Raw genomic sequence first — 24,898 nt, forward strand, 5'->3', positions numbered from 1 at the left:
CATCCGTTTTGCAGCAATTAGCATTAGAAAATAGCTTAGTTTCATAATTATTCACAAATCTGTTTAAAACTGTGGGGAAAACAACTTGTTGCAACAAGGCCCTAGTTGATCTCTTATACTCTGCTGCCTCCTGCTGGGCGTTTTTGTAATAACTACCATTGCTTCAACCGTTATCTTCAGTTCAGAGGCTGCATCAAAGCCTTCTCTCTGCTCTAGCAGAAAAACAACAGCTGTTAAAAAAAATCAAAACGATCCCTTTAACCCGTTTACATGCTTGCGGACAGTTACTTCCATAAGCATACATTTTGTGCGCGGGGACGAATTGTGGCATCATCATGTGTGCACATCATGTGTGAACTCGTCTGACAGTTGTCATGTTGCTGAAACAGCCCACCCCTATCGACAATTTATTATCTGTTTGCCTCGGGCATCCAGCGATGGTGGCATGCGCACATCGTCATTCCAATCCAAGAATGAATGAATCATGCCTTAATTCCTCTATCCCGTTTAGATTGCAGATTATTCTTGCATCAATTGAATCAAATCATTTCCTGAATTCAGGTGTTATTGTGCTTTCAATGTCGGCTTGCTGGGGTCTGCATCCTGTTGTTTTACTGTTCTACCGCAAGGTTTTGTGCATATGCGTGGTCAGAGCTGTGTGTAAATGTACACACAAGTCCAAATTGATCGTTCGTACTTTTGCACACGCTTGATAAATGAGGCCCCGGGTCTCCTTCGCAGGGAAGAATTACAACAAAAGGGGTCTCAACGTGACGTTCTTGTTTGGAAAAAAACACATGGAATCCCTTAGCAGCAAGATCTACAGGCATGTGAAGCATTCACGATGGCTCTAGTATGTCTTGCTTGGGGGGATAGTTCCTACACAATATTAATCAAAATGCTGCATTTAGAATAGTGGGGGCCAGATGCAACATATTATTGCCAAGTTTTTGGTTGACTTCCCTTTTAAATGAAATCCATAGGCTCATTTTTTACCATTATTAAAAAGACACCTTATTCTTAAATGCCACTGTTAAAAATTTACTCCCAATTAAGTATTGGCAAAACTAAAAACTTAAGCAACTTTGCAAGTGGTCACTTCATTTCAGTGTTTGACATTTGAGCTAGCGTAGCGACAGCGTCGCTCGGTTTTCACTCGCCGTCTCTGACTCAATTGAAAAATCAGTTTCTCTTTATCTCTATAAAATATGCCGAGGCACCCCTCACTCTCACAGCCAACAGAGATGTGTCATCCAGCCTCTGGCGTCACATGGCACAAAGTCAAAGAGTGTCCCATCGCTGAATCAATTTGGAGGAGAAGTGGCGAGATGAGATTGCATCTGAAGAATGCTAATCCACCCCAGAGTCCAGGTCCACAGATGTCACGATTAAAGACTCAATTTCCCAGAGGTCAGCGTGGTGTGATCACATATTACCACTAACTGATAGAGTGTCTCTGACATCTGCACTCCTGACGACATCAACACACTAAGCATGCAGTGGAGAATAGGAAGGTCACATATTCGCGACACGGGTCAGTGTCTGCCTGCTGAAGTAGCTCTACTACATCATCCAACTGCTTATTCGTCCGTTAGTTTCGATATGTGAAGAAAATGTCCTTTAATTGGAAATCCCTCAGTGTTACCTTTGACATTTGACACAGCTCGCTGTACAGGATTCACACTTTATGACTTAGCAGCTACCTGCATTGCTAAAATATTGATTTGGGTTTTAAAAAATAATGTTGAGTGAGTCAATTTGGAGAGAGTTGTTTAGTCAGATATGTAAACACAAGCACCAGACAAGACTGATTTTTATTTCATCAATTTCCATTAAAAGAATTTGATTTCATTATTATTATTTTTACAAAGACCAGCTCATGACGCACAAGAGCTGTATTTTGATTTTTGATGCTGTCATTGGCTAACATTAGGTACACAGGCGCTTGCAGTAAATGACGTTGAATATATGCAGTATCAAAAATTCTGATATAAACCAACAATAATTTTCACTTTATATTCATTTAACAATATGTTAGTTTATTTCTTTATTGACTACCCTTGTATAGGGAAAAAGATGGTTCCCAAACTATTCCAAGCAGCCTTCAGTTTGATGTAGCACAATTTTGCACATATCGTTAAATTAATACATCTTGGATTCTAAAGCTTTGTAAAGGTAAACTGTACGTTTTACGTAGGTCTATAACTGCCCTGGTTTAATATATATACATTTTTAGAAATTCTATTTAAATGTATGTAGTATTTAGTGCCATCCAGTGGTAAGCTAATAGAATGCAACTACATTTGCGATGTTTGTCTTCTTCAGGTATTCGTAGCAGAAAGATGGCAGCGAAACATGTCAGCCTCCTGTAAGGCACAGTGTGACCTATGTAATATGATTAGTGATTACTAGACCTACAATTATATATGTAAAAAAAAAATGTATGTTGATGTTTTTTTGTATATTATTGAAATTAAGTGTTTGTAAAATAAATGTAAGCCACTAGATGGCAGTAAATTCTACACACTATCCCTTTAACATCTGTGCTTTGCACTCCTTATGAGGGATGTAACGATATCCAAACATCACAATACAATATTATCACAACACGAAGGTCACAATACGATAATTATCACAATATTGTGGGGAGGTTGGTGATACAAAAAAAAGGTCACAATATTGTAAAAAAAAAAAAAAAAAAAAAAAAAAAATGAGCTCATGCTAAAAAAAAAAAAAAAACACACAATATTGTGCTTTTGTACATTACAGCAATGCATATAAACACCTACAATATCTAATAACATTATGGAGGTACTTACATGCTAATGCTAGCCCACATTGAGTCCCTACAGATATTGACTTGGTTCACAAGCATATTACGTTCCCCTTCATCTGACCATTAGCGTGTATTTTAAACATAGAAGGGCTAAAACATGCCTTTTGAAAATTTAACTGCACAAAATAATTTGCCACCAGAGGGTGCTAGAACTGCCAAATGAAAATCAACCCAACTTTTTTTTTTTTAACAGATGTGCTGCTCACAGCCATTTTCACAGAAGCAATCCCGTTCGCTCCCGGCTGTTTTACGGGATTTTGACAGATTTTGCAAGGCCCACAGAATATTGTGTTCTATTGCTATAAAAACATGGAACCTATCAAAAGAAAGATTAAACTCTCCTCTTTCATCAGGAAAAAAAAAGTATATTTCTAACTTTAATCAATTTTCACAAATCTATATAGAATTGTGAGTAATTGCGCTTTTTTTTTCCCAACATGGCCCTGGTTGATCTTCTTTGCTCTGCTGCCACCTGCTGGCCGTTTGTTTAATAACTACCATTTCTGCAACTTTTCTTTGTATTTGAGAGGCTACATCAAAGCCGTTTGTATGCTCTAGCATTTAAAAAAAAACAAAAAAACAAACAAACAAACGTATAAATACGTCTTTGGGACAGTTAAAACATTTTTTAAAAACCTATTTATAAGTTATTGGGATAAAAAGAGTTAATATCATGATGTGACGCCGCCGATATATTTTGGGAGTTTTAATATCACAATATCACGATATTGCCGTTATCGTTACATCCCTACTCCTTATGGGTTTTTAGTCCGTGTGCTGTGATACAGCATTGAGGTCTTTGCTTTTAAGCTACTTATGTGTTGTGTAACATACATTATGACTGTTTTGCAAAGTATTCATTCACTGATGGGATGCTTCTATCAGCTCGCAGACAGAATTGCTTTGCTGAATGAATTGTGCTGTGTTTGGCTCATTAGTAGTGGAGTGGTTCACATCGCTAACTTTCATTTCTCATTCACAATCACCACCTATGATTAGTCCGATGTGTATCTACCGCTCACTCTAAATTAGCTGGGATGGACTCCAACGTCCATTTGACTCTGAAGGGGATAATTGCTAAAAAAAATAAAAAAATAAATAAATAAATGGACGTTTGTCTGTCTTTCATTATAAGTCCTATGCAAATCACCTTTGTAGTGTAGTCTCTCCCATATGACCAACTCACTTGTTACACTGTGGTCACATCAAACAAAACAAGCATAAGATAGAAGTAGACTCAAAAGAGCTCAGCAAACCCTTTCAGCGTAACAGGATATTTCCACACAAATAAATACTGTCAAAGTGAAAAGAATCAAGTTACATTTTGATGTTCAGTCAGCGTGTGCTTGGCCTCACCACCTCAGACAATAATTCTCTGCTCATCTCACGTTTCCAGTTGTTGACAACCTTGGAGCCGTTAGCTGATTGGTGCTCCGGTGGTGACCAGCTTGTAGTAAGCGCCCTTCAGAGCCATGAGATGGTCGTGTGTTCCCTTCTCAATCACGTAGCCTCGCGACATGACAGCGATGATGTCGGAGTTCTGAATGGTGGACAGGCGGTGGGCAATAACGATGCAGGTCCTGCCCTCTCGAGCTTTATCCAGAGCCGCTTGCACCGTCTGTGGCGGGCAAGGAGAGCGCGCAGCGTCACACGGGGGGAGAGAAATCATCGACATGCAAGCGGCATAATAACAGCAATTTCACAATCGCGGCTTGATTACTGAGAGCCCACTGCTTCCGTGACTGCGTTTGCGGATCCCCAACATGTATAAATGTATACAGGGTCGCTATCCGCCGTTAACGATGTCGATAATGAACAGCTCTTCTTGCTGCCTGCAACCAGAGAATATCAAGCAGCGATGCAGAACACAGACTCGTTTGTTCTTGCCTTCTCACTCTCTGTGTCCAGCGCTGAGGTGGCTTCATCCAGGAGCAAAATCTTGGGATCACGTATGATTGCCCTAGCAATGGCAATGCGTTGCTTCTGACCGCGAGATAACTGAGAACCTTGGGCACCCACGTTTGTGTCGTATTTCTGAGTAGGAAAATCATACAGTCAGATCAATATACAAAGCAGGGTCAAAGCTTGGACCTCAGTCACCTTAAGTCATCAAAAATGAGGAACAGTTCAATACATAGTACAGGGAGACCTCGAATTAAGGCGCCACTCGACCTAAAGCATTTCGACTTTATAACGGTTACGCCCAGTCCGCCATTTTGGCTCCTCGTCCGCTATATAGCCTAGCCTGCAATGTTTTCCCTGCGTCCACTACTTAGCCCTTAGCTAGTGCTAGCGCTTGTGGACTTGTGGGAATATCTTTGGCTTTTTCGCCCTCTTTTTCTACATCATGGCCCCAAAGAAGAAATCTTCATCTTCTATCAATGTTGGTGAAGCCAAAAGAAAAGCAATTACCATGGAAACGAAGCGAGACATCATAAATAGAACGCAGAAAGGAGCCACCGACAAAACATCGGCATAGACTTTGGGCTTCAGTCGGACAGTTGTACAGCATCTTTTTTTTAAATTTCTATTTTTTTTTTTTTTTTTTTTCAAAAAAGAACTAGTCTTACTGATTCAACGCTTTTTCATCATTGCTCCTTTTTGTGTGTGTGTGTGTGTGTATGTGTGCGTGCGTTTGCGTGCGCTTGCGTGCGCGCAAATACGTATAAATTTATACTCATTAATTCACCTAACACCTTATAAAAATCCCATTACCCTTCACCTTAACCAGGTACTTTAGAGTCTCGCCAGAGTCGTGAGGTTCAAATGGTCAGGAGACCAGAGAAAAGGTCAGAAAAGATAAAAAGAAAAGAAAGATAAATCAAAGTGAAATCCAGCACCGACCAAACACTTCCCCATGGTTACAAAATCAAAGTCTTACGCCAACCCCAGAAGCCTCTAAATTCCAACAAATTAGCGAGATCTCAAGAGACCAGAGGAAAAACTAAAGAGAGGAAGGAGGGAAGGATCGATGAGGCAGAGTGAGATCCATAGAAACCAGTACATCCAATCCATCAAAGTGAAATTGAAAGGAGTAAATTTCTATTTTAATGTACCGGTATTTTAGATTTTTTATGCAAATTATTTGTATGTAAATATTGCCTTTAAAATTCGACTTTGGGTTACATCGCTAGCGACGTAACTCGAGGACTCCCTGGAATAAGGCTCCAACTATTCTGATGCTCTTCCTTAAGTTTCTTGCATTCTAATCAATGTCTGTCAAGGCTTTCTATGGATGAAGCATAGATCCTAGCTAGTTTTGAAATACATTTGTGGCCATGGCAGACTCGTGCGAAACTTCGCTGGCTTGATACCCCTTCCCCGGTCCCATGCACTGTCAGACCGAAGTAAAATGCGACAGCCACATCCTGCTTTGCTGGTAAACCGTCACACACCGGAATCATGATTATGACAAAACGGCTGCCATACATCCTAGCTTACCATGAGAACCGTGACAAAACACGCACAAAATCGGGACGAAATTTGAAAGGGTGATGCCAAGGAAACGCACAGGCTTCCAGTCTTCTAGTTATGTTACATCCTGTTATACAGTATAATTTCACCTTTCATTGCCTTCACTCTGATACCCACCCGTGCTGGAACTTATGTGGCCAATTTTTTAATTAGTTTAAAAATCTGGCCAGGCAGGCACTCACATTAATTACAGCCTATCACGTTTGCCCGTCCCCCCATGATGTCTCATGCCCATCCTGTTTTGTCCAAGTTGCCTTGAAATGTTCATGGCATGATAGTATATTTTGTGATGACGTGCCTCTTAAGGTATTGCAATTTGTCAAACAGAAACCTCTGTGTGTAAACACCCGAGTTACTGTGTAAAGGCTTACATTCTCTCATCGATTGAGTGACTTTATTATTTCTGCCTTTGTTTTTCCGCCTTCTGGTTTGTTTACCCTTGTCGACCGATGCGCTTTAATATTCAAACAAACTAATCCCTGTGTTTAGCCTCAGTGCTCTTTGTGCCAACCATCCTTATGAGTCAACAGCTCTCCCTCTGCGACCGTGAACCCACCTCAGGTAGAGACATGACAAAGTCATGGAGCTGCGATTTCTTCGCAGCAGAGATGACCTCATCCATGCTGATGTCCCGTGAATTGTCACCGTACTTGATGTTTTCCAAGATGCTGCAGTCAAACAAGATCGGCTCCTGGGACACGATGCCAATTTTGGATCGCAGGAAAGGCACGTTGACGAGAGTTGAGTCGCGGCCATCAATCAGCTGCAAGAGGCAATTGATTTTACCATTAGTAGGAGCTAGTGTTATAATCAAAGAGTAGACATACAATCTACTTAATGAGCTTTAACGTAATGTCCCTTCTAACTGTGTGATTTCTCTTCTAAATCTCCCACAATCAGACTATGAGTTCCCAAGACACTTTCAGCTCCATTAAGACGCTTTACATCTTGGCAGTGATTTCTCTCTGGCACGAGTCGACCTCCAATCTAGATAAGTGCCCCCACGACAGACACAGCAAAATTGTCCGACTTAAAGGTGAACAAGAGTCGGACAAATAGAAATACTTTAAAACGCCAGAGACATTAAATGTCCGCCTGTCGTTGTTTGACACGTTTCTCAATGACACCTCGAGATTTATTCCAAAGCGACATGTTTGACATTTTCTAAAAGGTCATCATCTGCCGTGGCTATTTCATGCTGACTGCTATAAATTTTCGACCTCATTTTGTCATGTAAACTACAAAGACATTTGTAGAGACAAGCTCTACTTATACGTATAATATACAGTGGTAACAACAAAAACCACAAAAAATAAAAGCACAACTGATTATCATTTGGTTAAAAAAATAATAATAAAATGTTTGCTAAACTTTGACATGCTTTTAACAACGTAAATGGGCAATAGCCACATACTGGCTGTAGTATATACATAATGGTTGTAGTAAGATATATTTTGTATGTACTGTACTGTAGATCCTGACCTATCAACTACATATAAATAATACATACTTGAGATCTGATGGCAATATAAAAATTATTGCATTAGTCACTATTTAGACCGCAGATGATCTTTCAGCTGACATCAGAAAAATGTAGGTTGTGTTTGAGCAATAAACATAACTCGATGCATTAGAGTAAAGCATTTAATAAATGTTTGCGAATGACATTCAGAATATTTGTTCATGTCAAACTATTGGGGTCATTTTTTTTAATTATTATTTTTAAAGCAATTAACTGATTAGAAAAGGAGGAGGATGAGAGTCTGCACTGCAGTGGATCAAAACATGGTGAAGACGTCCTCATATTAAATGTCAAAAGAATGAATACATAACAGGTGCTCTTCAAATTTGGTGGGCAAAAAAAATGTTGATTGATTAAAAAACATTGTAATTAAATGATTAATTGTGATTAATCAAAATTCTAAAATGTGATTCATCTGATTTGAACTGTTCCTGAATGCTGAATGGAATGTAGAAAAGTGCACAGTTCAATAATGTGAAAGCAGTGATCATGCACAGCATTTAGCCGCATCCACCTCACCACTCTGCCCTTGTCGGGGTCGTAAAACCTTTCCAGAAGCTGCACGCTGGTGCTCTTCCCACAGCCGCTGCTACCCACAAAGGCCAACGTCTGGCCGGGCTTCACTGCCACATTCAAGCCATTGAGGACCTGGATGTCTGGCCGGGTCGGGTAAGTGAACTTGCAGTCAATGAACTCAATGTTCCCTTGGAAGTTATTCTAGAGAGAGGGTTGAGGTGGGGCAAACAAAAGGGGTGCAAAGGTTTAGTGTTGTTTTGGGAAGACAGAGTTCTCCTCTATAGTGCGCTGGTTCAGCCTTCACGCTCCCACTATATCACAGATTTGTACTACTATAATCCCATTACAAGCATTTTGGCCATACAATTCTATATTACTTATATTACTTGTACATCCCAGTATCTTAACTCATTTGCTCCCAAAAACATATAAAAACTTCTATTTTAAATATTTCCTTGGTCCCAAAAACATATTTATACTTATACTTTTTTTTTTTTTTAAATGTTCGATTATATAGAATGCTTTGAACAGCCTCTGAACTGAAGAGAACACTTAAAGCAATGACAGTTATTGCAAAAATGGCCAGCAGGTGGCAGCAGAGTATACGAGAGCAACCAGGGCCATGTTGCAAAGAGCTTTTTTCCCCACTGTTTTAAACAGATTTGTGAATAATGATGAAACGTAGCTATATTCTAATGCTAATTGCTGCAAAACGGAAACAGATAGAAATATTTTTTTTTCTGATGAAAGAAGAGACTAATCTTTCATTTGGCAGGTTCCAGATTTTTATAATAATAGAAAACAATATTCTGTGGGCCTTGCAAAATCTGTGAAAATCCAGTAAAACCGCCGGGAGCGAAGGGGGTTCCTTCCGTGAAAATGGTTGGGAGTGAATGAGTTAACATGTCATGCTCAAATGCATATACTGTATAAAATATCTACTATTCAATAACAAAGGCTTTGAAGTAAACAAAAAAAAAACCACCAACAAAGGCCTCTCTTAAATGAAAACTACATTCAAAAATTGCACAAACTCACTCAACTTACTCAAACGTTTCATTTAATATGCCCATGTTTTTAGTGGACACAGAATTGCACTTTAAACGAACTGTCAGCGGTTCACTGTTAGTTGTGCATATCAGGGGCTTCATAACAATGAGGGCGAATACATTTGTACACGCCGATTTAATTTTCGTTTCTTTTTATATATGTATTTCTCATTTCAATTAAAAACGAAGACTGTTTTGTGCAGATCAATCAAACAAGAATCTACCGTAATTAAAAATGATTTGAAATAGAGGGGTGAAAACTTTTGCAAAGCAATGTACAGAGCTGGAGAGGAGGATTTTTCATTCAAATAGATATGCTTTGTAATGGTAGAGTGCTGCACATCATGTTTCTAACATGTTGCCTATCGCATGCAGCTTAAGAACAGGAAGCAAGATGCAAGTTCCACAGCATTAAAACCTCATTAGACTAAATACCGTCAATCAAAACTGAGATTTATCTTGGACAGCAATAGTCATTACAACAAAATGAAGTGATAAATTAAGTTTACTTTTTTTCTGTTTTCTTTCACTAAGTTAACAAGTAATAATCTTTTTCACACCCAATACAAGCACATAGCACAAAACACATCACAATATGTGCCAACATACCCATTTATCTCCATTGTTACTGTATACACTAATCTTAGGCACTCGGTCAAGCAGCTGGAAGAAGCGTGCAGCTGAAATCTTGGCCTTGGCGTAGTCAGGAGTGTAGGAGGAGGCTCTGCCCAAGGCTGTGCCGCTTGTGACGATGGCAGAAATGACCCTGCACAAGATGAAACAAGTGCTCATTTTACACAAAGAAAATGGAGAGTTTTGAGCTTTTCGGTGTAGGATCGTGAGCCTCCTGTCAGAAAGCATAAAACGGCTAAGATCTCCCCTGTCTCCTCTTATGGTGAGAAATAAAAATTTATCAATTCAATAAAGCTGAAGTTAGCTTTGCAGGTTTAAAGAGATGTATGTTTTTTTCAGTAGTTTTTTAGCTACTCCACCTGCCTTAAACTCCTCTACAGCTCACACTTTGGAAGCACGCCTCATACCTGAACACCAAGCTGAAATGGAGCCCCTCTTGGCGCACCAAGTAGCCCCCGAACCGATAGGAGGCAGAGTTGGTCAGGAAGACAACACATTGGGCAAAACCGTAACAAGCCCCGTACACGTTAGCCTTCTTCAGGGCTGCCTGGTAAGGAGCATCCAGCTGTGCGATATACGTGTCCACAAAATTCCTCTCTTTTCCAAGACCGGCGATGGTGCGAATGTTATTGAGGGCCTCGCCCGAAATCTGCAAAATGCATACAAGTGTTGATGCGGAGTGGAAAATACCACATCCAGAAATAAATCTGACGGGATGCTGACCTGTCCTGCAGCCTCCATAGCTTGTTTGTCTTGCTTGGCAAATCCAGTGAGCATCTTGGCCTGGAAACCACCTGACAGAGCGATGAAGGGAAGGAAGCACAGGATGAGCAGCGTGAGCTTCCAGCTGAAGTAGAAGGACATGAGGATGGCCACTCCAATGTTGGTCAGAGAGTTGACGATCATGCCGATCTGGGAGCCAGTGGCCTTGAAGAAGGAAGAATTGCAGCCTGGTGAGTCATTTCTTTTTGTATTTACTTTTTCTTTCCACTTAACCTGGACTTGATTATGTGACAGACTTATGTTGGTTTTTTTTGCAGTGGCCTTTAATTTACCATTACTTCAATAATTGTTCAAAAGCATATGGGGAGATGTGACATTTTGTGCTTGGTGTGAACCTTGCATTATTTAACTCATTCGCTCCCGGCTGTTTTACTAGATTTTGACAGATTTTGCAAGGCCCACAGAATATTGTGTTCTATTGCTATAAAAGCATAGAATCTATCAAAAGAAAGATTAAAGTCTTCTTTCATCAGGGAAAAAAAAATGTTTCTATCTGCTTCAGTTTTGCAGCAATTAGCATTAGAATATAGCTAAGTTTTATCAATTTTCACAAATCTATTTATAATTGTAAGTAATTGAGGCTTTTTCTAGATGGCCCTGGTTGGTTTCCTTTGCTCTGCTGCCACCTGCTGGCTGTTTGTGTAATAACTACCATTTCTGCAACCGTTCTTTGCAGTTGAGAGGCTGCATCAAAGCCTTATGTTTGCTCTAGCATAAAAAAAAAAAAAAAAAAAAAAAAAAAAAAAAAAAAAACAACGTATAAATACGTCTTTGGGACATTTAAAACAAAAAACGTATTTACGCGTTATTGGGAGCAAATGAGTTAAGAGCATGTATTTTACCTTCTACAGAATAGACAAATAAATTAACACACCTTGTCAAATAAAAACAGAAAAGGCTGTTGTAAAAGCCTGACAAGGCCCAACAAAAGAATTAAAAATGTTGACAACAGTGGGTCACCAGCTTGATGCAGTTATTGCTAAACTAATTTGCAAATAATTACTAGTTTGGTGTTTTATTACAAATAAGATTGCTCAGTTGGATATCATATCCAGATGAAAGTACCTGGAAATAAAAGCTACTGATCCCAATTCTTTTCAGTCTACAGCAAATAAAGGAATTGGCCTGACCGTTCCAATACTTGGCAGGAGAATATTCAACAGCCTTCGCATGTGAACATTCATCCTACTTTTCATCAGCTGCCAAAAGCAACAGTGTAAAGATTCTAGTAACCTGCAGTTTGTGCACTAAATCCATTATAATACAGATAAAAGCATTCCTTTCCTAACTAAAAATCGCAGTCTCATTATAAAAGATGGTTTGAACTGACCTTAATAAATGATAGTGATGGCATCTGAGCAATTTTTGATTTGACACTCCATTGATCCTGCTTTTACACACACAGTGGAATCTCTCGGGTCGTACACAAAGATCCACTTGGCAAGCAAACACTGCGCATGTGCTTTTTCTCTGACTTCAAAAGAAGGATACACCAGAAGGTGCGTGAAGTACTGTAAATGCAGTGCACTCACATTCAAAACAATAAGACCCCAGTGTCACCGTACACGTTATCACTTGTCAAAGTTAACATTATGGAGTGTGGACTTTTTACACTCATGCGTACTGCGAAGGAAAGTTTTTTTTTTTTAATGTCTGGTTGACCCTTTGTTATTTGTATTTTTATGATTTCCTTTAGTAAAAACAGTTTTGAAAGCAATGGAAATAGGAGGTGGAACAGTGTCCTGGATTGGATTGTGCTCAGCCTTAGAGGTGCCACTGTATGCAAAACATTTAGCTTTTGTGCTTTTGTATATAATAATAGTAGGCTTCACTCTTTTCTTGAAAGAATCATATGAATTCATTAGGCTGAGATGTCGCTGTCTTTGTTTGTCCACGTCTCACCCCTTGAACTTGCGAGGCGTCAGTCGCCAGTCGTGTTGTCAGAGCCCCAGGGCTGTTTTTGTGATCATCAAACCAGCCAATCTCCTGGCCAAGCATGGCATGAAAGCCCATGCGACGTAACCTTCGTGTGAGCAGCTCTCCAGACTTGGAGAAGGCATAGCCCTGAACATGCACAAAAACAATAAATCAGAGACCTCAGGTACAAGTAAATATTAGTGATGGGACTTTTGGTTCTTTCAGGGGAGCCGTTCATTCGGGAGCCGTTCGCGTAAAAGAGCCGTTCAAAAGACTGGCTCTTTTATGTTTTGTTTTGTTTTGTTTTTTTATTTTTTTTTATGTTTTTTAAGCATTTTTTGAAAATGGCATGTTTTTATTCAAAAATCGAATACTGGGATTCGTAATGCATCACAATTCTTTAAGTGTTTAAGTGGCTGGTAGATTGTTTTTGGTGTTTTGTGGTGTGTATGAATTTGATGTTTATTCTATTTATTTATCTATGGATTTATTTATTTCTGTATTCACTCACCTACTTAAAAAAAAAAAAAACTTGTATGCTCACTTCAAAATATTTGCTTTGTTCTTGTTACTATATTCTTTATTGCACACTCCCCAAAAAGACCCATCGTTCACAATGACGAGCCGTTCAAATGATTCGGTTCGTTCGTGAACATCACATCACTAGTAAAAATATAGGTTGGACTAAATTTTAGCATGTGTCTTTGACAATTTGTGTCTTTTCATCCTGGAGGATGTTTGCAGGATCAGTAATCACAACAAAGAGGCGAAGAGAGCCTAGCTCACAATCTGTTCAAGTCCATCCCACAGGTGTTTGGTTCTCCCGCGCAAAACTCGTCTAAGCAGGCCTTCATGGGTTTTGCTTTGTGCATTTGGGGCAGTCATAATGGAACAGAAAAGTGACATCTCCAAATTGCTCTCACAAATTTGTAAGCATTTGTCCAACATGCTTTTTGTGAGATCAACAATGAAGATTCACTGAGAGGCATACTCTAAAACCCCGGATTTATTAGACTACTGTCACAATACTTTAAGAAATAATCATTTCAATATCAGGGACATTCAACTTAAGGAGAAATCCTGAATGCTGGGTGTTATTTAAGTAAGGGACACTAAAGCGATCAACCAACTGTTACATTACCTGCAGCATTTGAGTGAAGAACGAGACAACGCCGACCATAACAAAGAACAGGCAGATGCTATCAATCTCCTTTCTCTGAGCTACGGGATCTGTAACTGAGAAAGTCTGCACACACGCAAGAAAAAAACAACTGACCACTTGCCCGTTAGCCTCTAGAAGTTGCTCCATGATTCGAACAGTAAGATAATATGTAAAATCTAACATAACCTCACCGCCAATATTTGACTGAATAGAAGTGAGTAGACAGGATTGACTCCTCCATTCACAGCTGCTCCCAAAGATCCAAAAAGCATGTAAGGCCACTCGGGCACGTTGTACTTCAAGATCCTGGTGACTGGCGCTGGCTCCACTGGGTCCTCCTCCTCCTCCTCCTCCTCTTGAATGGCATTCTGAACATTCAGCATCACAATGTGAAGAAACTTAACAAAGGCAGCGTATGGTTTCTGGAGAAAAATGAATGCATTCACCCACATGATTAATCAATACCTTGGATTTCTCTGCTTGAGACACAGTGTAAGCGGTGGGGCCCAGCTCTCCGGCCACGGAAACAGAAGAATCTGGAATCAGGTTGGATAGCTGGGATCGGGATCTCTGGCGGATGGAGGCTCTGTCCAACAAGTGTGTATATCATGCACAAAAGAATCAAGTGTAATGAGTACATTTTAATGAACCTCCTGTGCGGTGTTGTTGTTTTTATGATGTAAGAGGCTTTCTGCTGACCTCAGCTGAGGTTGAACTCTAAATAAAATGTGAAAACAAATGTGTAGAGGTGCATTTGTGTTTGTTTGTCCACCCACATTGTGGCAAGAAGCAGTTTGTACAGTCAGCAGCGTGCATTCTGACAACAACAAAAGTAGAGACCTTTTATTTTGAATCCACAACCAAATTTATAAAGATCTCTGCCATGTTGTCAGCCGCTTAATTCAAAAGTCAACAGTAAATGGTGAAAGCGCAAAAAAGGCAACTAGAAGTAAGTAATAATCGGGCTGTGCCATATTTTCTTTAATTAACAGGTTACTGTCTGATTCGTGCAGAATAATAAAAAATACTGAGATTATGACTATAATTTGTATGTGTTCTAGGGCAGAGGCAGTTCTTCCAGAATTCACACACTGAAAAGAAAATAATTTTCTTATCTGATTTAATGGCTTCTCGCATGTCATTGCACCACCCAACTACCAAGTTACTTCAAATCAGTCATGTATGTATAATCCTGCTACAATGACTTTTGCACTTAGAGGAGGTAATCATTCAGTTTAGATGTACTGTCAGGACTGTGCAGTTGGATAAAACACAGTGAATATTAGGAAACGTTAAAGGGACAGCAACATGAAAAATCAACTTTTTAGAGCTTTTAGCCGTGTTAAAATACTAATTCCTCACCAAAAACATCACCAAAGTGGTGTTGTCCTCCATTCGTCCCTCTATGAGAAATTCTAGGTCATTCTGCCCTCCAAGCACCAGCCCCTCCCAACCATAGAAAACGAGCTGTTGGCACTTTATGACATCATAAGGTGCGGACCCACCCCAGCATGGTAGCACCGCCTCTGCGGACTAAATGCACGCCCACTTTATTTGGGATAGTGACAAAAGTAGCCTTTATCGGTAAACGTTCTGTCCAAATGAATTCAGAGCAATCAGTTTCCTTCACATTTACAATGCCAAAATGCAATGACATTTGGCTCTTAAGATCTGCTGGATGACACTTGTGTAAAGTACAATTAAAACTTTGCGCTTTTGAATCTAACTGAACAAATAGTGGTTAGTGCGCTCGCTCTGTGAGCAGCAAGTACCCGCTTCGAGACCGGCTTGTTTTTTTCTTCTTTTACCTCCTTCTTTCCTCTCTCTTCTTCCCTCTCCTACCCTCCTCCTCTTCCTCCACAATTTCTTGCAACAAGGAACCATATTGTTTCAATGTGTATTGAAGAATTGATGGCTTGCATTCAGTGCTCAAACGCAGATCTCCAACAGTAGACTGCAGTCAGCTCGCCGGGGGCATGGCAATCAAATTACATCGCCGTGGTGTCAAGGTAAGATTTAATCAATATATGCCTATAGTTAACTGTTGGAAGGGAAGAATAAAATGTCAAATCTCAAGTATGAATGGTGGGCTATGATTGATCGCGGTTGTTGTACCCCATTTCGCTTAGTTGTGTACCTGAACACGTTATTTGTTGTACAAATTGGACAGGTGGTTGTGTTGCTGTACCTCAGGCTGGCCCGATAGCTGCCGGCTCTGGACAGGCTGAGCTTCTCTGGTACATCTTCATTTTCAGCCACTGGGAGCGATAAGGATTGTAAGTAAAAGTAAAACCTGTTTGTGTGAATCAGTAAGTCGAGAACCCACTTTGCCGAGCCTTCTCATTGAGGGCCTTGTCTCCTTGGCTCTGTAAGGTGACAAGGGTGAAGTAGACGCCTTTCCTGTCCAGTAGCTCGCTGTGCTTGCCCCTCTCGACTGCCTGGCCATGTTCAAAGCCCACAATCACGTCAGCGTTCTTTATAGTGGACAGCCGGTGGGCGATGGAGATGGTGGTTCGTCCCATACGCACCTTCAGCATCAACGATCACATTAAGAATGCATTTAACTCATTTGCTCCCCAAAACGTATAAATGTTTTATTTTAAATGTTTTAAATGTCCTAAAGACGTATTTATACGTTTTTTTTTTGTTGTCGTTTTTTTGTTTGTTTTTTACTAGTGCAAACAGAGGGCTTTGATGCAGCCTCTGAACTGCAGAGAAGGGTGAAACAATGGCAGTTATTACAAAAACGGCCAGCAGGTGGCAACAGAGTATGAGATCAACCAGGGCCATGTTGCAACAAGCTCTTTTTGCCAGTGTTTTAACCAGGAATGTGAATATTGATGAAATATATTCTAATGCTAATTTCTGCAAAACTAACCTTGCTCTCTCACAAGATGAATTCTCGCGGTATTTGTGAGTTCACAAACTCCGCAAAAGGAGTAAAAGGAGGTTGCTTCAGTGAAAATAGATGGGAGTGAATGAGTTAAGGGGGGGAAATCGGCGGTGATGAAGAAAACAGCTGCAATTACCAAAATCACAAACTACAGTTGTTCCACTTGATTGCATTATTTGTCAATATTTTGCTTGTTGTGTATAGCCAATAATGAGTTTCAGTGTAGATTATTCTTTTGTTTTAATTATGCAACTTCTCCTAATCAAACTCTCCATTTAAAAATGGAGAATAACCATGCTTAGTTGTCACATTTATTCTCTCAGCTAAAATTAACTGCACCAAAAAAAGCATGGATTTATCATTCTTGTTTGCAGTAATACAGAAGCAGTAGTCACACTCCCCTAGATAGTAGAGATTAGGCTACTATTAAAGATCTTTGTTTTCTTCTGATGACTGTAGACCCTTCTCGTGTGACGTCCCGTTTATGCGCTGTGGGCTTCTATGTTAAGGGCAAGTGGTCAAGGGCGGAGTAAGATAACAGAGGCGAAATAGTCACCAAGTCTGTTTTGTGTTCACAATGGTTAAAATGTGCCGTTTACAGTTGCTCTAATCGCTCAAGTAGAGATAAGAAATCATTCTTACTGATACCAGCAGTGATTGAAAGAAGATGAGCACGATGGCTATCACAACTTCACTGTGACCACTTCACACCCTCAACACATACAAGGATATGCTCTGATCACTTAATATCAGGTACTTTTTCATCTGTGGCAGGTCTTTGATGGTAAATTTGAAGCAGACTTGAGTTCTGCTGAATAATGTGTTATAAAAATGTGGTGTCTTTGTTAACAACTAGCAAACTAAGTTAGCTAGCTAGGCTTTGGCATGCAGCAAGACGAGTTCATTCGGACTCAAACGATTCAATAAACGGCGTTTTACGCCATTAAAGTAATGATCGACGTACTGTTGACCAAAAGCAATATATCTTTGCTGTCGTTGTTTAACCGCGACACTCCCATTTTGAGCCTTGTGTCCCAAGTACCAGCGGATTTTGTCAGCCCCATTGTTTTGTCACACTTTTACGCAGGTCTGGTCCCGGCGTCCCATTTTTAAGCCATTGCTTGGGCCATGTGAATGTCAATCACACAGTTGTCATAGCAATTCATACAAAAAAAAAAAAAAAAAAAAAAAAAAAAAAAAAAAAAAAAAAAGGAATTTAGCCTATTTGTTCTCATTTACTTTACTTTGTTTACTTCAGGGGCGGCGTGGAGTGGTCTGATGGTCACCTCCTAATTCAGAGGTTGTGGGTTCAATCACATGCCATTGTGACCATGTCAAAGTATCCTTGGACAAGTTACTGAATCCCCAGCTGCTCCTGATGCAGCATCATCAGTAGGTGAATGGGTAGTCAAATGTAAAGCGCTTTGAGGGCCTTGTAAGGTGGAATAGCGCCATATAAATGAAGTACAGTTACCATCTCACAGTACATTCACGTTTGAGTTTTTATTCTTATCCGCAGCCTCCAGCAGGCATATATAAGTAATTATATAACTCCAGGTGCATCACGGTGGATGACTGGTTAGCACGTCCACCTCCCAGTGCACAGGACATGAGATCCGAGTCCAGGCTTCGGGCTTCCTGGGTGGAGTTTGCATGTTCTCCCCGTGCCCGCGTGGGTTTTCTCCAGGTTCTCCGGTTCCCTCCCATATTCCAAAAAACATGCATGATAGGTTAATTGAAGTATCTAAAATTGTCCCGAGGTGTGATTGTGATGGTTGTTCTTTCGTTTCTGTGTGCAATTGGCTGGCAACCAGTTGAGGGTGTACCCCATCTACTGCCCGAAGCTGGCTGGCATCGGCTCCAGCACGCCCATGACCTTTGGGAGGAATAAATGGTTCGGAAAATGGATGGATGTATGGATAACTCCAGGCTCAATTCCTCTCAAGTGTCGGCACTCTTCTTTACAATTAAGTCATTTGCATTGTTGTGATGACTTTGGGGAACAAACTGGCTTCATTTGAGCGAGAACTTAAGGCTTCTCTTCATGTTTTTGTTATGCGTGCTTACCCTCAAATATGGTGAAGGGAGACTAAGCCTTCTGTCTAAACTGACATCAAGGGTCTCTTCATGCAGATGCACAGTAGACCAAAGTTTCTCAAGCAATGATGGGAAAAACTAGCGATCCATTGACTCTTTCTCAGAATTTTTTGCACTCCTGTTTAATGCTGATCTTGTCATATTGAACAGATTGGTAGATGTTTGTGTGGATGGAAGTACGCTTTCTACAGGTGTCATGTTGTTCTTTAGACCACAAGCTAGTTGCCGTCAAGTTAATCAACAACCACTTCCAGTCACTGTTGGTTCTTTTGATGTAAAATTAGTAAGGTGCTATTGTTAAAACTGGTGCTACATAAAGATAAACAGTGAATTGAGAACAGACGTACTTTATCTAAGGCCTCTTGTACCACAGCCTCACTCTCATTGTCCAAGGCAGAGGTGGCCATGTCAAGCAGCAGGATGCGAGGATTCCTGACCAGTGCCCGGGCGATTGCAATTCGCTGCTTCTGACCGCCACTCATCTGACCGCCACCCTGCCCGACTAGGGTGTCGAATTTCTGTGAAATGACAGCAAATAAGGTTTTAACATCATGCAGCGCCAGCAAATGTTGATTAAATCTGCACCTGTGGCATGTCCATTATGAAGTTGTATGCGTTGGCCTCTTTGGCGGCGGTGATGATGTCGTCCATTGAGACGCCAGGTCGACCATAGCGTATATTCTCAGCGATGGTGGTGGCGAACAGAACAGGCTCCTGCTCCACGATGCCGATGAGCGAGCGCAGCCATTGGATGTTCAGCCCGCGGATGTCATGACCGTCCAGGGTCACCTGAGACACAGACAGCAGCTGGTCAAGATAAAATTGCTTGATTATGGTGCTAAAGTACATACCGTCCCCTTCCCTGAACACAGACACACACACAAGAAGAAGAAGCAGGGAACATTATAAAAATGAGGTGTTCAAATCCAGTAAAAGGGGAAAAATGAGGCCATTTGGACCATTTGGCAAAAATAATGAAACCGTTTATCATTCTCAAAGGTAGTTATTTTTAAAAGGATAACAAAGGTGAATAGAAAACCAGTCTTCAGTGCCTGCATGCATCAGTCGCACATACAGAATCTGGTTGTGAATATACGTCTTGATCCTACCATGCCCTCTTTGGGGTCGTAGAAGCGCTGAATGAGCTGGACGGCTGTGCTTTTTCCGGCGCCGCTCGCTCCAACAAAGGCTGTGGTCTCACCCGACTTCACTACGACGCTGAGTCGGTCCAAGATCTGAGCAGAAGATGGCACAAGTGTGAATTCATCGCTATATTGCAATTGCAAAGAAAGAGTCAAATACCTTCACTTCTGGCCGGGATGGGTAGTGGAAGGTCACGTTGTGAAATTCAATGTCGCCTTTGACCCTATCAAGTTTATATCCTGCCTCAGATAAACAGTCAATCTCAGGTTCCTGTTAAAGTAGGGGGAAAATGACAACTGGGTCAACCCTGATGGATGTCAATATTAGACCACCAAACATTTCTTACTCTTTCAATGGTTTCAAAGATGATTGTGGCAGCTCCACGGCCTGCGGCGAATGCCTCCAGACATGGCGATGCTTGTCCCAAATTCATGGCTGCTATCAGAACACCAAAGAATACCTGGCAGGGCAAAACGGCCCGGCAATATATTGTAATAGTAGTACTGTCCAATATATTAAAAGTGAAAATAATAATGATTTTCATTTTTAAAGTGGTGTGTCCTATACCAATTGCCTAAAATGTCTGAGTAAGATGAAGACTTTAAGGGAATATATCTCGGCTGCAGTTTTGCCAAGTAAAAAGAAAACCTCATCGTAGTACTGTAGCGGATATTAAAATTTAACAAGACCTTAGGGGAAATGTAATGACCCATTACAGGGATGGGCAACTTTGATGAACGCTATAGGGCCACAAATGTTTAATCCATTCCTCTCGAGGGCCAGTAATAGCATTTTTTTATTTTATTTTTTAATGAGCAGCGCAGCACAAATATAGGTTCAAACCGTAATCATTATCACTGGAAATTCATTATAAGCATTCATGCATTACATTCATTTCCTTTACAAGCCCATAATGTTTCAATTCAGGAATTGACTTGAATGAACACACTAAAATATTCATTTGAATTTACTCATGTTCTTCAAATGAAGTATCATTAGTTCTAGTAAATATCCGTAACAGGATACCTTATTATTTTATTGTTTTGTTTCAACAATGTCTTTATAAGCTGTTTGCTATTAATGTTTATTTAGTCTTTGTGTGTGGTATTGTATTGGTGACTCATCGAAAAGCATTTGTGATTAATTGTGACACTTTCCATGATAAGAAAATCAGCTTCTTTTGGTCAAATCTTCGTTATCCCTACTTTTTTTTTTGCTTCAGCTTGACCCATTAGCTTAAAAATGCCATAACTCTTGTTGATTTCATCGCATCTTTCCCCGTGTACAAAACTGCTTTGCGGCTGCAGCCGCTCCTCTAAGTCAGTCGTCATTGCCTGCATGGCTGGTGGTGAATAAGCAACAATTCTGACAAGTAACACTAACACGAAAGGAGGATGAGTAGTAGAAATCACAGAAGACATGCTAAACCGGCGCTAAGTCATTGTTAACTCATTTACTGCCACACGTTATCAAAATGTTATCATTCACGTCATCCTTGAAAACATTCTATTTCATCAGATTTCGTCATGTTTCATTGTAATTTGGCAGCCCATTGAAGAGATACAATGCTGCCATCTGGTGGCCATAGTTAGTGACTGTTTTCGATTCTACAACCCATTGAACAGGCAGTGCTGCACTTAGATGTTGCACTGCCCATTGATTAAAAAACAAAAACAAAATAAAAAAACGTAGTTGACGACATTTAACGTTTATGGCGGAATACGTCATGATTTTATTAATCGTGATTAAACGTTTTTGGCAGTCAAAGAGTTAAATGGAATGCAAACTGCAGAAAATGACTTTAGCCACAGATTTTTAAGGTATTACAAAAAAATTTCTGTTTTGTATTCTGGCTACAGGTTCCTCTTCTTGGGTTTTGGCTAAATTTTAATTTCAGGTAACAGATGAGTATTAAAAATGTCCATAAGCTGCATATCCTCATATGTTGGCATTGGGGAGGAGTTACCTGCAGAAGTGTCCCTGGTGAGTATTCTTCTGTGTCAACCACAAGACTGGAGCCATACCAGAAAGCCAGGCCGTAGCACAGGAAGATAATCAGCCACATGTATCCAGTGAAAAAGCCCATGATCAAACCCTTTCTTATGCCCCAGCGCTGTGCTGACACGAGGTTCTTGTCATACCTGAAGGGAAAAAGAGCAGTTTACAACTTAACACATTCAACATCCATCCATAACCTTTCTATACAGCTTGACCTCCTTGCTCACCAATCACCGGGCATATTAGTATATCGGCGAAGGCACCCTCAGGCACACCTGTGCAATAATGATGCTGTCAAATCAGCATCTTGGTATGACACACCTGCTAGGTGGATGGATTTTCTTAGCAAAGGAGAAGCACCGATTTAGACAAAATTCAAAATATCCACCAATAGCTTTTCACAAATCATTTGAAATTCAAATAATAATAATAATAATAATTATTATTATTATTATTATTATTATTATTATTATTATTATTATTATTATAGGATAGAAAGATGGATAGAAATTGATTTTTTATGTAGCCTCCATAGAAAGGCGTAAATTATTTTTCGTTCAGTTCATTAAAAAAAAACATAAAAGCAAGTATATATGTACATACATATATATATATATATATATATATATATATATATATATATATATATATATATAAATATATAATTTTTTATTTTTTTTTTACATACCGTTGCACTTCTTTTTTCTCTCCGCCAAAAGCAGCCACCGTCCTGATTGAGGAGAGGACTTCGTCTGCAATGGCTCCAGCTTTAGCATAGGCCTGCAGCTCCATGCCTGTCAGCTTAGCCACGAACTGGACCCAAGGTATTAGCAAAGAAGTCAAATCATTTCATTTCAAGCCAAATGTTTCTCAAGAATTCACATTTCCACAAGGTGCTGCTCTAAACCCAGATCTACTGTATATGGTCCCATTGCAGTGTGTGCATGCAGGATGGTGATAACAGCGTCAACATTGCAAAAAGTGTGATCCATTATAACTCACCAACAAATTCCTTTAAGAGAAATGAAATGGTGTTTTTTACTTCCCATTCCTATTCTAGCACCAAAGTCATGATTTTCTTCTAAAGAATCAAGTTACTAATCCAAACACATGATGCCAAAAATTGTACTGCAAACATTTGTTACCTAGGCACGCATACAGCTTTTGCTCATGGACATGCAAACCATCAAGCATTTTCATTTCAAAGTGAACATCAAAGAATCAGGAAGGAAGAGCAAGTTAATTCGGAGAGTCTCACCAGAGCCATGAGGCCAGCTCCAATGCCAATTAGTGGACTTGCTGCCACAATCACAAGCGTTAACTTCCATCCTTTCACAAAGCCGATGCAGAAGCCGCACACAAAGGTGGTGAAACGCTGCATAAAAATGGCAACTTGGTCCGCAATGGCGTCATTGATCTTGTTGATGTCACTGCGTTGTCACAGACATGACATGATGCAGTCAGTGTACACGGGATGTCCCCATTTTATTCCTATCGGGCTGTTCACAATTACCCCCAAACTACTATTTTTAGAACAGCGGCACGGCGCATTGTACATGGGCGAGGCCACTTGAGTTTCGGACAAGAAATTGAGCAATGCACAGGCAGACGACTGAGGTGAGTGTATTCGTACGAGCCAAAACTTGCGAACTGACTCACTAATTCATTATAAATATCCATAACAGTCATATTATGGTTACAGCACGCCTCTGCTGTTTTGGTGTCTGCTGGTATGTGACTGGCGATGTTGTGACGGGGATAAAATGGAGTTTCCAGGACGAATGTCTAAAGTGGCATCAAGCATGTCACAGGCAGGGATTTACACGGAAAATGTCACCGAAGATACCTATATGTGCTCTCAACATTTCGTCGGTGGAAATGGGCCAGCAGCTGAAAATCCAAACCCAATTATGAGCGAGTGTGTTCTTAGCATTAGCCTTGCTAACTGCTAGCTGCAACATGCTTAAAATCTTCAAATGAAAATCGCGACTTCAATGTGTTTCGTCTCGTGAAAATTAGCAGCTATCGAGACCGCACCGGAGTGCCAGCAATGATCATACAATAAATCTTACCTTTCTACTAAAACTGCTTTTTTTGCGTCCACTTTGAGGTCTCCGCATGTCAACCACCGTTTAAGCTATTCCAAAGTGTGTTTGTCGAATGAACCATGTTGAAATTTCACACCTGGGACGTTGTTCTCTTCCAAAATGATGTGTACACGCGTGTCCTACTCTATTTTGTCCGACTCGTGCATATTAACTCTTTCACAACAAGCCATTTTAGAACATTTCAATTTTCATTTCATTTTCAATACCACGCGCTATTACGTTCAATAATTATATATAAGCAGAATCTACCAAATGACAGAATAGAATCGAATACTTTTTGCCCCGTCCTATTCTTTTATAATGGACAGTAGTAAAATGTAGGTTTGCCAAAATACAGCCATTTATCCCATGGACTGAAACTGTGATTATTTCGTATAAAATGGGGCAATGATGTCATCTACCGGTGGTTAGACATCAGAAAAGTTGTTTCCAAGTTTGACATTTACAGTGGAGCATAATTAGATTCTTCCCATCTATCCCCACTCTGAAAAATTATAATTGACGAGTATACTTGTCACCGGGAGTGAATGAGTTAATGACGAAAACGTGACGTCATTTGAGATCAATCCTATAGTGAGATAATGACCCTGCTCCGATGACCAACTCACTCAGACATGCGTGTATTGAGCTCCCCCACCGAGGTGCAGTCAAACCAGCCAATCTCCATCCTCATCACTTTGCTGAAGTAGATTTTCCGTATCAGCTGGATCTGCTTGGCGGCAGCAGTCACCCATAGAGAGATCTGTCAGACATAAGACTGTTGAATG

The 24,898-nt window shown here is 40.3% G+C and overlaps 2 protein-coding genes and 2 long non-coding RNA genes across 8 annotated transcripts in view; 3 read left to right on the forward strand and 1 right to left on the reverse strand.

The window, feature by feature from the left end:
• The window catches only part of LOC144013524 (beta-1,3-galactosyltransferase 1-like), a 114,899-nt gene extending 107,812 nt beyond the window's left edge, over positions 1 to 7,087 (forward strand). The window contains exons 4-5 of the transcript XR_013282272.1: positions 6,800 to 6,871; positions 6,976 to 7,087. The gene's annotated coding sequence lies outside the window, so the exon portion shown is untranslated. The remainder of the gene's footprint in view (positions 1 to 6,799; positions 6,872 to 6,975) is intronic.
• Positions 1 to 24,898, reverse strand: part of LOC144013521 (bile salt export pump-like) — a 35,262-nt gene that overhangs the window by 5,895 nt on the left and 4,469 nt on the right. The window contains exons 8-29 of one of the 5 annotated variants that reach the window (XR_013282270.1): positions 24,740 to 24,873; positions 23,282 to 23,453; positions 22,712 to 22,836; positions 21,992 to 22,166; positions 20,372 to 20,485; positions 20,185 to 20,295; positions 19,992 to 20,117; positions 19,468 to 19,671; positions 19,230 to 19,400; positions 16,219 to 16,420; positions 16,081 to 16,150; positions 14,358 to 14,478; positions 14,084 to 14,260; positions 13,872 to 13,976; positions 12,716 to 12,877; positions 10,754 to 10,957; positions 10,438 to 10,679; positions 10,007 to 10,163; positions 8,352 to 8,549; positions 6,867 to 7,073; positions 4,724 to 4,870; positions 4,196 to 4,454 (exon numbers count right to left, since the gene is read on the reverse strand). Coding sequence is in view for 3 of the 5 variants with exons in the window: in XM_077512508.1 (XP_077368634.1) it covers positions 4,254 to 4,454; positions 4,724 to 4,870; positions 6,867 to 7,073; positions 8,352 to 8,549; positions 10,007 to 10,163; positions 10,438 to 10,679; positions 10,754 to 10,957; positions 12,716 to 12,877; positions 13,872 to 13,976; positions 14,084 to 14,260; positions 14,358 to 14,478; positions 16,081 to 16,150; positions 16,219 to 16,420; positions 19,230 to 19,400; positions 19,468 to 19,671; positions 19,992 to 20,117; positions 20,185 to 20,295; positions 20,372 to 20,485; positions 21,992 to 22,166; positions 22,712 to 22,836; positions 23,282 to 23,453; positions 24,740 to 24,873 (3,525 nt within the window). In the remaining 2 variants the exon portion in view is untranslated. Of the gene's footprint in view, positions 1 to 1,795; positions 4,455 to 4,723; positions 4,871 to 6,866; positions 7,074 to 8,351; positions 8,550 to 10,006; positions 10,164 to 10,437; positions 10,680 to 10,753; positions 10,958 to 12,715; positions 12,878 to 13,871; positions 13,977 to 14,083; positions 14,261 to 14,357; positions 14,479 to 16,080; positions 16,151 to 16,218; positions 16,421 to 18,464; positions 18,662 to 19,229; positions 19,401 to 19,467; positions 19,672 to 19,991; positions 20,118 to 20,184; positions 20,296 to 20,371; positions 20,486 to 21,991; positions 22,167 to 22,711; positions 22,837 to 23,281; positions 23,454 to 24,739; positions 24,874 to 24,898 lie in introns of those variants that run through there. The other 4 variants (XR_013282271.1, XM_077512508.1, XM_077512507.1 and 1 more) reach the window with 4 other exon arrangements.
• On the forward strand, positions 7,228 to 15,072 carry LOC144013526 (uncharacterized). Its single transcript, XR_013282273.1, has 5 exons — positions 7,228 to 7,346; positions 8,388 to 8,501; positions 10,801 to 10,983; positions 14,384 to 14,489; positions 14,954 to 15,072. It is a non-coding gene; the product is annotated as an uncharacterized LOC144013526 (long non-coding RNA).
• On the forward strand, positions 15,773 to 16,880 carry LOC144013527 (uncharacterized). Its single transcript, XR_013282274.1, has 3 exons — positions 15,773 to 15,901; positions 16,063 to 16,168; positions 16,266 to 16,880. It is a non-coding gene; the product is annotated as an uncharacterized LOC144013527 (long non-coding RNA).

Source organism: Festucalex cinctus, chromosome 2 (assembly GCF_051991245.1).
Source record: "Festucalex cinctus isolate MCC-2025b chromosome 2, RoL_Fcin_1.0, whole genome shotgun sequence".
Lineage (NCBI taxonomy): Eukaryota > Metazoa > Chordata > Actinopteri > Syngnathiformes > Syngnathidae > Festucalex > Festucalex cinctus.